The sequence below is a fragment of the Clytia hemisphaerica genome, unplaced genomic scaffold (assembly GCF_902728285.1).
Source record: "Clytia hemisphaerica strain Z4C2 unplaced genomic scaffold, Clytia hemisphaerica genome assembly, whole genome shotgun sequence".
In the NCBI taxonomy this organism is placed as follows: domain Eukaryota; kingdom Metazoa; phylum Cnidaria; class Hydrozoa; order Leptothecata; family Clytiidae; genus Clytia; species Clytia hemisphaerica.
In genome coordinates this window covers 1,296,304-1,309,546 of record NW_027103674.1, presented here as the reverse complement: position 1 = coordinate 1,309,546, position 13,243 = coordinate 1,296,304, and the positions used below count along the sequence as shown (strand labels likewise).

At 36.1% G+C, this 13,243-nt stretch overlaps 1 protein-coding gene across 1 annotated transcript in view; it reads right to left on the bottom strand.

The window, feature by feature from the left end:
- LOC136803556 (interferon-related developmental regulator 2-like) overlaps positions 1 to 11,945 on the bottom strand; it is a 12,158-nt gene extending 213 nt beyond the window's left edge. The window contains exons 1-10 of the mRNA XM_067060294.1: positions 11,849 to 11,945; positions 11,495 to 11,617; positions 11,309 to 11,377; positions 9,513 to 9,593; positions 9,010 to 9,208; positions 2,827 to 2,877; positions 2,255 to 2,409; positions 1,668 to 1,908; positions 1,336 to 1,403; positions 1,048 to 1,108 (exon numbers count right to left, since the gene is read on the bottom strand). Of these exons, the coding sequence (XP_066916395.1) occupies positions 1,048 to 1,108; positions 1,336 to 1,403; positions 1,668 to 1,908; positions 2,255 to 2,409; positions 2,827 to 2,877; positions 9,010 to 9,198 (765 nt within the window). The 5' untranslated portion in view covers positions 9,199 to 9,208; positions 9,513 to 9,593; positions 11,309 to 11,377; positions 11,495 to 11,617; positions 11,849 to 11,945. The remainder of the gene's footprint in view (positions 1 to 1,047; positions 1,109 to 1,335; positions 1,404 to 1,667; positions 1,909 to 2,254; positions 2,410 to 2,826; positions 2,878 to 9,009; positions 9,209 to 9,512; positions 9,594 to 11,308; positions 11,378 to 11,494; positions 11,618 to 11,848) is intronic.
- Between the last annotated feature and the right edge of the window lie 1,298 nt (positions 11,946 to 13,243).

Genomic DNA, 13,243 nt, shown 5'->3' with positions numbered 1-13,243 from the left:
TTTCAAAAATAAATAATATATTATTATAGTAGGGGGCCAAGCCTTGGGTTCCGTGACATCTTTTCTACGACCTAGCCATTTTTTAGTCTATCCCAAAGAACAGTATATTACAAGATATTTTTGAGAGGGAGGACGCGGATTAGGCCCGGGAAAACTTTTTATGACCAAAATAGTGACGCCATAGGCAAAACTGCAAGGGAAAATAGGGGGTAGAGAAATAGCTGATTTTCAAAAGTCAAAATAAACGAAAATGATTGATACTGTCTGAAAGAGCATAAAATTCTGGGCAAAAAAATGTATTACAACAACTCTCTGACTAAATCACACAAAGGAATACAGCCGCTTTAAGACCAACTAACTGTCAGCTCTACTGCGATTTGACGTCAGATCTTGTTTTTTGATCGTACTGACGTCGGTATGTTTTTTAACTTCAGGTGGCTGTATTTCTTTGTGTCTTTTAGTCAGAGAGTTGTTGTAATACATTTTTTTTCTCAGAATTTCATGCATGGTATCAACTATTTTCGTTTATTTTGACTTTTGAAAATCAGCTATTCCTCTACCCCCTATTTTCCCTTGCAGTTTGCCTACGACGTCTCTATTTTGGTCATAAAAAGTTTTCCCGGGCCTAATCCGCGTCGTCCCTTTCAAAAATATCTTGTAATATACTGTTCTTTGGAATAGACTAAAAATGGCTAGGTCGTAGAAAAGATGTCACGGAACCCAAGGCTTGGCCCCCTACTATAATAATATATTATTTATTTTTGAAAATATTTTCAGCTATCACAAGCTGTATTGCTCTAAATAACCTAGTTTTAGCTTATAATTATTTTTTTAGGGGGGGGCGTTAAGAGGTACAATTTCAGAACCTCTTTTATTCAGACACCCCCTTTTTATTCGGTCCCCTCTACTATAAGGGACCTTCAAAGTATATGAAGTTCTTACCTCTATTGACACTAAATTTGCGCAGAAATATTTCTAGAATGGCTTTTAAAGCTCTATTACGATATTAAAAGATTTTTCTTGATAGCAATACAAATTCCTATTTACCTGAAGATGAATGTTGGTACCAGGTCCAAGAGCGTCTTTGAATGCACGATACCTCAATAACCTGAAATAACACGACTCTGTGCTCAAACTGGTCAAACGGGTTTATTACGGATAATAGAACTACATGAAATGACCCCTATGTCTTTTAAAAAGAAGGGATAGCAAAACCTCAACAATGACATTCTTTAAACTAACTCTTCAGTTATGTTTCACGTGTAACCTGACAAAACCTTAACTTTACACATAGCAAAATTATGAGAAAAAAGACGGTAAAAAATTATAACTTACCAGGACCAAGAACCGATCTCAATAAATTCAGGACCGAATTTGATGGTTTGTTCAGGAGGAATATTGCTCTAAAGAAAGAAACAAGAAATAAATGAATCCATTTGTAGACGATCAATATCGGACAGGACAATTGACTCAAACGGTAGGTTTACCGAGAGATTATAACTGTAATGGAACCTTCGGATCAGTGAGTCTCAATTTGTTTTGGTATATTACATAAATAGTAAAAAAAAATTCAAAATAAGAAGAAAAACCAAATATTCATCTTCATTCAGACCTGTTCAGACCAGACAGACGTAATTATAAACACGCAAAAAGAAAATTCAGCATACCTTAACTGATTTCAAGATATCTCTGAAACTGGATTTCTGCTGTTTCTTTTCGCGTTTCCCTTTGTGTCTACCGCTCTCGTTCGCAAACTCTTGAAGCAGATTATGTAGAGTGTTGACAGGCCCTTGAAGTGACATGCGGTTGTTGTATGCCAGCTCATAGACCAAGGCTGCAGCCTCACCAGCTGCTATCCTCAAATTCAATGAACCCAATTCCAAAAGTTTACACAACACCCCCATACAACTGGAAAAGCGAAGAGATTTGGTAAAAAATTATCTTCTTTCAGGAGATTGGGTGGCAGAGCAGCATATGCATTTTGTCCTTATTGGGACTCATCAGCACTGCGTACTGCACACTCTTACACCATTGCTGCTCAAAACTTATTAAGCTCAGTTAAATAGCAATACAGTATCTATCTCGCTCAGAAAAGATTGAACATAGCCAGCATCAATGCTGTTGAGGAGTACTGACGCAGGGTACTTAAATGATTTCCATGACAAAATTCATTAGCTTTGGGACCATTACCCCCTTTTTAATAAACGGCACTAACTTTAAAACAAACAGTATTTCTTACTTATATTGAACTTACTTTTGGATCTGTTCACAAGCAATGGAATCGTCAGCAACAGATAAGATCAAACACCAAGCGGTCAATGCATTTGCGAATGCTGAATGGAATTGATCGTTGTTGGGAATCTTCTTGGAGAAGGCTGTTTTCAACGTGTTTAAACATTCAATCATGTCCTATGTTCGGACGAAAACAAATTTCATAGAAATTCTTTTCTAACTTGTTGGTGTATCGTTTCTGATACTCGTTGCACTGGCTTAGTTCTATAACAAGCTAAGACCCAATGATGTCTGGCTACTAATATGATTTCTCTAACTTCTATGGACAAGACCTCTCATAATAATTCAGTAAATTTTCCCTAAGACGACATCTACTGAGGAGCGAGAAAATTTTCAACATCTGTTAGGTTTGGATTACGAAATTTCTCCTAACCTCCTAATTTCTCCAAACAGCCCTTAATTACCATTGGGTAATTAGGGATTGAGTCTGTAAAGTGCATTGGTGCAAAAACTTTTCTCATCTATTATTTGATCAATAAATTAAGATAAGCCCGGCTTTTGAGCTATAAAGCTAACAGAGTTTGGTTTACTGACCTCCATTTCGACGTCCGCAATGATACAGGATGTTCCAAGAGCTGTACAAGCCTAAAAAATATTTAACGGATCTTGAAACTTAGTGATCAAGGAAGGGTAACAGCCAGTTAAGGGAAGATTCGAGCTCGTAACAATTAGCTTATTATTACTCCGATTCATTTTGGAAGGGCGTCGAGAATTTGAAGATAAATCTATTTAATGCAGAGAAAAAACGAAGTTAATATCCTTTAAAAAATAAATTTTGATTTTGACTCTGCAGAATAGACGATATCGGCTTTCCGAATTTTCCCCGAATGATTACCCATGATGCATTGCACAAATAAATTCACGGAAAGTCGATATCGTCCGTGAATTTTTTTGCGCAATGCATCATGGGTAATCATTCGGGGAGAATTCGGAAAGCCGATATCGTCTATTATCAAACGCATTGTTCTACAAAATGTTCCACCAATCTAATAAAGTGACGAAGAAAAATATCGCACGAATTTTTCGCATTTCAGCTTGGAGGTATGCTTAGCATTATGCTTATTTTTTGCCGAATTTGAGCCTAAGTATGCAGGCCAAATTCTAGAAAGACAAGATAGCGTCTGCTATTATAACCAAAAAAGGGCACTTCTTCTGCTGATTTCTCATAAAAAGGGCTATTTCATAGTATGAACCCCCCTTTTTTAAGAGGGGGGGATCCGAGTTTTCAAGGAAGGCATTATAGGGGGGATGGGGAATTTTCCAGTTAAAATGGGGGGTTTGAGCTTATAGGGGGGGGGGTCAAATAAAATGGGGGGATAGTAACTTTTTGGTTAAAAAAAATTTTTTTAATGTTAAATGTTGATTTAAGTCAATAAAATTGTGTTTGAACAAAAGCGTTTGAACCCCGGCTCGGACCCCTGTAAATGGTGCGGGATCAAAAAGTTTTAAAAATAGGGGGGATACCTTTATACGGGGGGGCGGATGAAATATTAATGGGGGGGGGTTCAAACCCCTCTGCACACTATGTATTTCTTGAAAGACAGCGTCCGATATCCGGACGCTAAAAGGGCATGAAAAATGGTTTGGTATGTATACAAAAGTTCCGCTTTGATGGATGCGCGTGGATGCGCTTAAACCTGGCGTAATGAAATCGGGCGTTAGAGTGGCGATGTGCCTCTCGTCTTGAAAAGCTTTGATTTACGCAAATATTTTCTTTATATCCACTCCTTACGCCAATACCCCAAAAGTAATTACTGCCTCACTCCGCACTCCGAACATATTCGGCCTACTGTGCACCATTTCCAGACTGGATGATGACTAGGAGCAGTTATCAAATCGTACAGATCTTTAATTTAATTCTTTTCCGGAGTTTGTTATCAGTTTTTAATCTAGGAATTGCATTTTCAATTAGACGGTTTGATGGAATGCGAGAAAAAACTTTCAATTTAACGCGTTCTTCTGGTTCGAAAGATAGATAAGCAATAGAAAACTGATTAGGAAATACTGACCGAATAGGAAAACCAAATAATTTCATCTCTTCAAACTTAAAGGGATTAGAAAAATAATTCTGAAAGTATTCTGAATGATTAAAAACAATCTTCCAAAGATATCACATTTTCTTAACAAAGAAACAAGAGACTTTGTAGACTTATCTATCTTCTCGTTGCCATACGCTTCCAGTCCTAGTGGCTGAAGTATAAAGGTAGAGTATTCAGCTACAGTACTCCAGGTTATGGGCCGGGCCATACCAAAGAACACAAAATGTTACTTAATTAATGCCTCTCTACGCTGAATGCTTAGCATTTAAAGAAAATTAACTATGGTAATTGGAGCATTCAAAGTGACGCCCTCCCCTATTTTTTAATAAATGAATTTCTAAAATCGACCTGAAGTTAGCAATCAGAAAAATGTTCTACCGAAAAAAAATCACCCACAGAAAGACTGAAATAATGTAACAAAAACAAAATTACTTTATGTATTGGTTAACTATTATTCGTTCTAAAAGAAATTCTCTCAATATGGCTAAATCACCAGTCATACTTACTGCTAACTTAGAAGATCAAAAATATCAACAAAAAAGGCATCTTGAATTAGAAAAACTGGGGATAAATTTGAGATGTAAGCTGAGCAATATTGACTGATTTTATTCAAAGCAACAAAAGAAAGGATATAGCTTGCTCCCAGTTTGACTTTACTGAGGAAAAAATCTTAGTTTCTTGTCTGATTATACAAATATACAAACATAATCAGCTACCGTGCTTGATAAAGTTTTCATATTTTAGGAATTTACGAGAATTTGTTGAATTTTAGGAGGATTTTAGGAGTTTTGACTTATTTTAGGAATTTTAGGAGGAGTGGGATGCCTGCAATCTAAAGAATGTGCCTGTATATGCTACGGCAGCTAATCAAAGAGTTAAAAACGTTATAAAAGAGAAAAAATCGTTTAGAATTAGAAGTTTTCAAAAAGGGCAATATATAATTTTCCTTCATAACTATCACATTCATTTTGCGAACACTCTGTATTTTCTATCAGTGACCTAAAATGATCGAAACATGAAGCAATATGAAAGGATAGAGGGTCAAAGCGAAGAAAGATTTTCGACAAAAATCTACATGTTATCTCAGACTGTCAAACAACTCGCAGCTTTCAACAAGTCCTGGGTAGCAGTAATTTTCAATATGTCCATTTCTTTGTTGCAAATTTTAGAGAGAGAATAAAAGAATTAAGAAAACTGTATATGAAGTAAGAGGACCTTGAAATTGACAAAAAAGAGCTTTTCATTTTTTCCGAGACAAAACAATTAGTTTCATCATGGAAGAGGATTTAAAATGGGAAACTGTGGAAAGCCACATTATTATCGTGGGTTTTCATACCAAAACAAATTACCCTTATCATTTAATTAGAAAAAATAAAAGCAGTTCATCAACCGTATCGGTGTCTGAGCTTAGTTTCAAAGCAAAACAATACGAAATAATCATCTGATAAAATTTTGTCTTTAGTCCAAGTGAAAGGAGGAAAGAGACAACACTATACAATAAAAGAAGAAATATTGAAAATTTGGGTTAATCAAAATATCTAGTAGGGGTGTTTATACTGATGGGAGAGCATCAAGCAGTAAGAATTCCGCAGTGAATTATAGGATGTATTGGAGACCATTAATTGGCCAGTCGATGATATTTCTAGTATCTCTTATAGGCATTTATGGCGACGACAGGAATAACATTTCTTTTCCGCTGATTGATTTTTTCAAATACCAGAACGTTAATTTTCGTACCGGTGACGAGGAGCCGCGCAATAACCTGTGCACCTCCACTTCCCCACACAGAACGTGTAGTTGTGATAAAGAACATTGTTCTGAAGAGCGAAGGTGTTGTTATGATTATCTATGGGATCCAGAAAAGCCCGTCAGTATGAATGCATACACAGAACGACTACTAGCAAGACCTCTACATCGACAAATGGCGTGCCATAGAGTTCTTTTTGACTTTTCCTTCGTCATGGTTGATCAGTGTTTATTAAGAGACGACCATTGGTTGATTGGAAAATGCGAAGGGGATAAGTTTGAGGGAGTTGATGACGTCATACAAACACTACCGGTGATGGGAATTGACGATCTCTTGTATCGAAACAAGCATTGCGCGCTTTGCAATGGAATTCTGCATTTCAAAGAAGTCGACATAAATGTAACATGTTCTGATGAATTCAAAGATGGATCATTACAAAGATACCTTGAGAAGAAATTCTCCAAATGTCAAATGAATCTGCAAGCAGACGAGGGTCGATATGATAGGACTTGTAAAGACACAGCGTGCAGCAAAGCCTATATAAATCTTTGTCATTATTTCATGGATAATTTTACCACCATGGATACTAATCCAACGAAAAGACAGATATTCAAAAATGTGTTCTGCAGACAATGCAACTCCATGGGCATACGCGAATTGGGAAGGTCTTGGTCAAAGACGTTGACGCTTAACTATTTTCAAAACTTAGTGGCAGGTTGTCCAGAAAATATGGTTTTTGACATGGAACTTGCATCTTGTGTCCCGTATAAATGTGGTCCGGGATACACTATCATTGATCACCGTTGCAAAAAGAATAAAATCATTTCTATTGGCGACAGTAGTAGTTGTCCGAAAACATGTACTTATCGACAATATTTCGTTTTCAAAGAACAACCTACGATTGCTAAAGACAGGCAAGACCTTTTGAATACTTTCGAGAATTACTCCTTAGTGTTTACGAATGCTTCGACCAGCCTGTATGAAATGCCTTTCAATGAAACAGCACTCAGTATAGTAATGTCTCACAATTATTCACCTACTATGACAATTCTTGCCACAACATCACAATTTCACGTCTCTAAACTTCACATGCTTAGTGTCAATCAGTTCACAAGTAAAGGACTTTGTACAGGTCCCATGGTTTTGTTTGCAAGACAACAGCTTACAGAAAAACCAAATTGCATATGTGAAGAGTTGACCTTGAGGAGAACCAACCTCAAAGATCCTCAACACAGCGTTGTGGAAATTGTTTACGAGAAAATGGATCTTACACTCAACACGTACTATTGCCAGCAAACTGAATATCATTTACAAAGTGATTGTTTACGCACTGAGCTTAACCATTCAGAATATGACCAAAGTAATAAAGATCTTTCAATTAAAATACTAAAGACCGGACAGTTTCTAAAAGCATGGGAATATTTCCCAACGATGAATGGTGTACAAATTTGCATCAATGAGCAAGATACTCAAAGTTATTGGATGAAAAGTGTAAGAAAAGCGCAACATATTACCTCCATCTCAGGAACGACCATTAGTTTATTGTCTTATACTGTCAATATCAGATATTACTTTCGATCAAACAAGAAACGCTTTAATACTGGCACCTTCAACATCACGGCACTTATTTTCCTACTTCTTTTATCCGATCTCATTTTCATTGTTTCAATCCTGGTGGAACTGAACACTCAGATTTGTAAATGGTTTAGCATAGCCTTACACTGGAGTCTCTTAAACATTGCTTCATGGACAGCATACATAAGCTTCACCATCGCCAGAGCTTTTACCACCTTGACTATCGAACGATTGAATCAAAGAGGGATCAGGCAAAGAGCAACACGTTCGTTTATGAAGTGCATATCTGTCACAACTCTCCTCGTCATCTTTGCTATAGTTCTCAATGAGACCAAAGTATATGAGTTTTCTTATGGCGTCCAAACTTGTTGGATTGGTGATTCCTCGGCCCGCATTTTCGCTTATTACGTACCTGCAACCATCTCTTACTTCTCCTGCATTTTCACCCTTGTCGTCATCGCGCGCATCATTCACAAAACTTACAAACGTACTAGAGCGGCTTTCCGAAACATCAAGAATCAGGTTAAAGTTCGTAATATTTGCATCAGATTGGCTTTGATACTCGGAATCACCGAAGGAATCGGTTTGATACAAAACCCCATAGACAAGCCGACAGACCAAAACACTTTGCAACTGTACACCGCCTTCAGTTTTATTTATGACATTACAAGATCCACTCGAGGGTTGATGGTGTCACTTATGGAAATTCGAAGACAGAAAATCGAGGTTACCCTGCGAAGCAGCAACAACAACAGTTTCACAACGAAAAAAAAATAGTTTTGTAGACATAAAAATGAAGCGAGTCCAAGGATTTGAAACAATTGTACTAACATAACTACCAAAAAGATGGACTTATTCAAGGTGTACTTCTATCAGATTATGCTTTACAAAATGATTCCATGGATCTAACGCTTACTGATATTGACAAACTACTTTATGTCTGAAATATTGGTATGATAAACAAACTAAACAAAATGACAAGATGATATTTGTTATAAATGTATTATAACTTCTTATGTACATTTCAATTCGAGAAAACATATTACCTTTAACCCAGAAACAGCTCTAAAGCGCATTTCAGTGCGCCACAAGTCTATTTTCGGACAGATAGATTTTAATTGGGACCCGAATTCTTTGCCTTCTACAAGAATATTGATCCTAATTTTTTTTGAAGCAAACAAGACTTTGTTCACGAAAGAGTGTGTGTCCCTTTTTCCAGCCTAAGAGAAGCACTCTCAAAGGTGTTAGATTTTTCTTAGTGTGCAAAGGTTAAGTTTGTTTAAGGTAGAAAAAAAGAACAGAGTTCTCATGAACAGATTATGGTTTCTTTTTGCTGTAAAAATAACGAACACTTACTGCGGCTCTCTCATCGGGTGATACCGAATCATCATTGATCAGTGTCAACAGTATTGGTTTCAGCGCATCAAACAATTTGGTTGAGTCATCTTCGCCAACTTGCAAACAGAACAAACAAGCAACAGCTGACCCCAACACACGATCACGACCAGTACCACGCTTCATCAGTTTCTCCAAAATGTCAATCATAGTTTCTACCCTGCATTTAAGATAAATAAAAGTTTATGATAATGAATGTCACTTTTACTTATTTGGCTATCTAAATTTTTTTTCTAATACTGTCAACACTTTTGTTGAATTTGACCAAAACCAGCCAAAACTTCCATAAATCAAACATCATTTATTGCAAAGCTTCTTCTTGCAAATACTGAAATTCTGGAAAAATATCTTGACTTGATATGATAGACTTCTGTCTACAGGTTGAAAAATCTGGAAAAATATAAAATATTTTCAAACAGATGGTAGAAAACAATGAAAAGAAGAATTTGAGTCTTGGAGAGAACCTATCTGTTAAAAATTCGCCAGCGTATCTCCTGCGTAAAGCCTTTTGTACTTCTAGGAGGGAAGCTTGTCTACCATTTGAACTAAAAAGAAAGAAGAAACATTTCAAAGGTTTATAAAAAATTATGAAAATCAGTGGCTGATCTGAGAGGGAGGTCAAAATTTATGAGAGTCTGCATTTTCTTATAAGGAGTATGGCTTAAAAAAATCTTAAATTTTGAGCCTCGTCAGATCTGAGTCTGTTAAATTGCGCGCCTTCTAAAAATGGCTCTAAAATAACCATGAAGTCTAAACAAGCCCGAAATAGTTTCTTCACTCAAGAATTGTGTTTTTCTGAGCGAAACCTTTTTTTAAATGCAAGAGTTTGAAGTTACTATGAATTATAAACATTCTATATCATTTTAACAATTTCGTTTAAAAAAAGAATTGACTTGTTTTAATATCAAAGTTCCTCATGGGACCTGTCTCAATGATTTCTTGATGACAAAGTACAAATAAATGACTCCCCAAGCAATCTTATTACTAAGTACTTAAAAATCGGACCAGTCTTTGATGGTCTTTTTCAATAACAATTTACCAAAAGGATACTACGAGTGCAGTTAATTTAGAGGCCATTTCAATGTGTCTTTTGCATCCCAGGCCCAGATCCCAGATTTACTGGCTGACATCTTTTTAAAAGAATTTTTTGATGTGAGCATCACTAACAAACACTAAGGAGCAGTCAGAAGGTCAAAAGATGGGTCATTAACGTCTGCAAGCCACAAGGACCCGCTGCAATCAAATTTTTTACAATGACTGAAGCTGATCCAAAACAAAATCTTGATCAATATTAGACTTCTCCCAATTACCGTACCAAGACTAATCAATTTTTAGGTATTCAAATATCGGATGGGGGAGTCACATATATATATCAACAAGGCAAGATAGGAAGACAATGTTTAGACGGGGGGGGGGGGGTCAGTGTACTACAAGGTATTTTTCAAAACTTGACACCCACCCACCCCTGAAATACACTATACTACATGGAAAAATCCTAAAACCACCCCATACCCCCTATTTACTACCGGGTAGTACCTTGAAAAAAAACAAAACCACCCCATACCCCCCATTTACTACCGGGCACTACCTAGAAAAATCCGAAAAAAAAAGAAACTTTTTTCCAAAAATCGGAAAATTGGGTAAACATTTTTCCAAAAATCAGGAAATCGGGAAAACTTTTTTTCGGAAAATCAGGAAATTGGGAAATTGGGAAAACTTTTTTCCAAAAATCGGAAAAACAGGAAAATTTTTCTCAAAAATCCAAAATGCGTAAGAAATCAAACTTTTCAAAAACTATGCGAGACCATGTGGAAATGCACGAGTCTCACACCCAATGCGTGAGAGTTGGCACCAATGTTGAATGTTTGAATTCAAATGTTGGAATGTTTACATTGACTCGATAAACCTTCATTTCAGTGGGATCTAGTAGGATTTCAATCCATTCCAAGAAGTTTGGAAGAATGATCTTGGACAAACTTGGCTTGATCAATTTATAATAGAACAACTTTACATTTTCTATTTTCTAATTTCTTAACCTTTTTGTTTCCACACTTTTAACATCGATTTTGGACCCAACACCCCTATTTTGGTACACAGGTAGTAAAATCAAATTCGATTTTGGACCCAACACCCCAATTATAGTACACAGGTAGTACATGACAAATTTTTTTCTCAAACACCCACCCACCCCAGGATACATGCCACCTTCTGGTACACTGACCCCCCCCTGGTTTAGAGAGGGTCTCAAATGATTAATTACCCTTTTTGTCTACATCCTTCAATGTTCTCTTTAGCTTTCCTTCAAAGTCTTCCATATAATCGACACCTTCTAAAAAACAAAAAAATGGTCTGAATATTATATCCTCAAAAAGAAATTTCTAATTTGAAAGCGCCTTAGGCTCTTTTCAATTTTGTTAATTGCCATCAGAACTTTTTGTTTTCATACCATCAATGTCCTCCAAGGCAAACTGACTGTCAACAGAATCAGCCTCACTGACCACACTATAGTTGTCATCATTTGAATCAAATTCTTCATCCATGCCATTGCTGCTTGCATGGTTTGATGCACCTAAAGGGAAAAAACAAAAAGTAATATAAGGTGTCATGTTATTAAACATAAGAATAATTCTGCATTAAAGAAAGAATATCACAAGTGAATTTTTTGTAGTGAAAAAAAAACCATCACATATCACCACATTTCTTTTCATTGACAGAAAGGCTGTATTATGGAGAAAAAAAAGCTGGAAATAAGTTTTGATGCAGTTGCTATCCAGTTGACTTTTGGGTGAATAAAGTTTACCTTTGCGGTGATGTTTTCTGTCTTTCTTCCTTCTTCTATCAGGTAAGTCGGCCATTATTATTTTCAATTGCTCTAAAATAAATTTGTTGTGTATGTTTAATAAGTGAGAAAGCAGGCCTTATTTCTGTGTTTGTTCATGGAGGTATAAAGAAAGACAGGAGAAGTATGCTATTGTAACCAAGCTCGCCCTACGATTAAAAAAGTTACGATGTATGCATGCTCATAATCTCATATATCGTGCATTTTTAATGAGCTCTTTTATCCATAGGTTAAATCTTATTGGCTCATTTAAGCTTTAGAAATTAGATGAGACGAGATTCATTGTTTCTGACATCAGTGTAAGAAAATATTTGGACTAAAAAAAGGCCTGTAAACTTGGCAATCCTTCATCAAATGATAAGATTTTTCGATCAATGTTTTCTTTCAGGTGAACTCTATTGCTTGATACTTTCCTCCAAAATTCTCCAGCGACTTTATGTCTACAAATTGAGTCTGAAATCGTGTGTGCTTATAAAGAACTTTTCATTTTCTGGCTTGAGAAAATATCTTTTCAAAACAAAATTGAACGGATAGCGAAATGGAACATAAATTTGTTTCGTGGACGAAGTTTTATCTAATTTTCGTATATTAAAAGGCTAGAATCTTCAATACTGATTATTAGAATGTTCAGAGCAAACTTGAGTTCTACTAAAAAGTCTTATTTCATCGGGCGAGCTTAGAATTTCTTTTGATTCATTTTATAAAAGAAATCAAAAGACTTTAACGACCAATTACCGACACATTCAACTCCTGTTTTCTTTATACCTCTATGGTTTGTTTTATGTTAGGAAAAAAAGGAGAATGTTGTAAGTTTCAAGTAAAATAGTTGCTGTTCTTACACGCAAACTTATGAGGCAGAAAAGATTTTGGGAGCAACTATTGGCAAGTTTATTAAAGGCCAGGAGCAATGACCAGCTACCATTATGTACCCTAATCGTCAGCCGTGCAAAATTACTCGAATCTGATTGGTTTAGAGGAATGCAATTAATCGTTAATTGCACTATTACCACTTTTTGTACTCTTCAGCGGGGGGACACTTTTGTCCCCTTATTCTTTTCTCTCCCAAGTCCTGTGTCAGAGACTTTTTTTTACTATATAATAAAAAACAAAGACATTTTTTTTCTTCGATATAAAAAAGAACAAAGAAATTTTACGTTACAATAGCTTCTTTTAATTGAAAACAATTGCAACAAAGGAGAAAATACCGTAATTTGCACTCGTCCTTCGGACTCGTGCAAATTACTATTTTCTCCTTTGTTACTCGTGATTAATCGTTAATTGCACTCCAAACCATACGATTACTAGTACTAATGTCATATGTAGGTTGACCACTACCATCCTTCTTTATTCCAGACT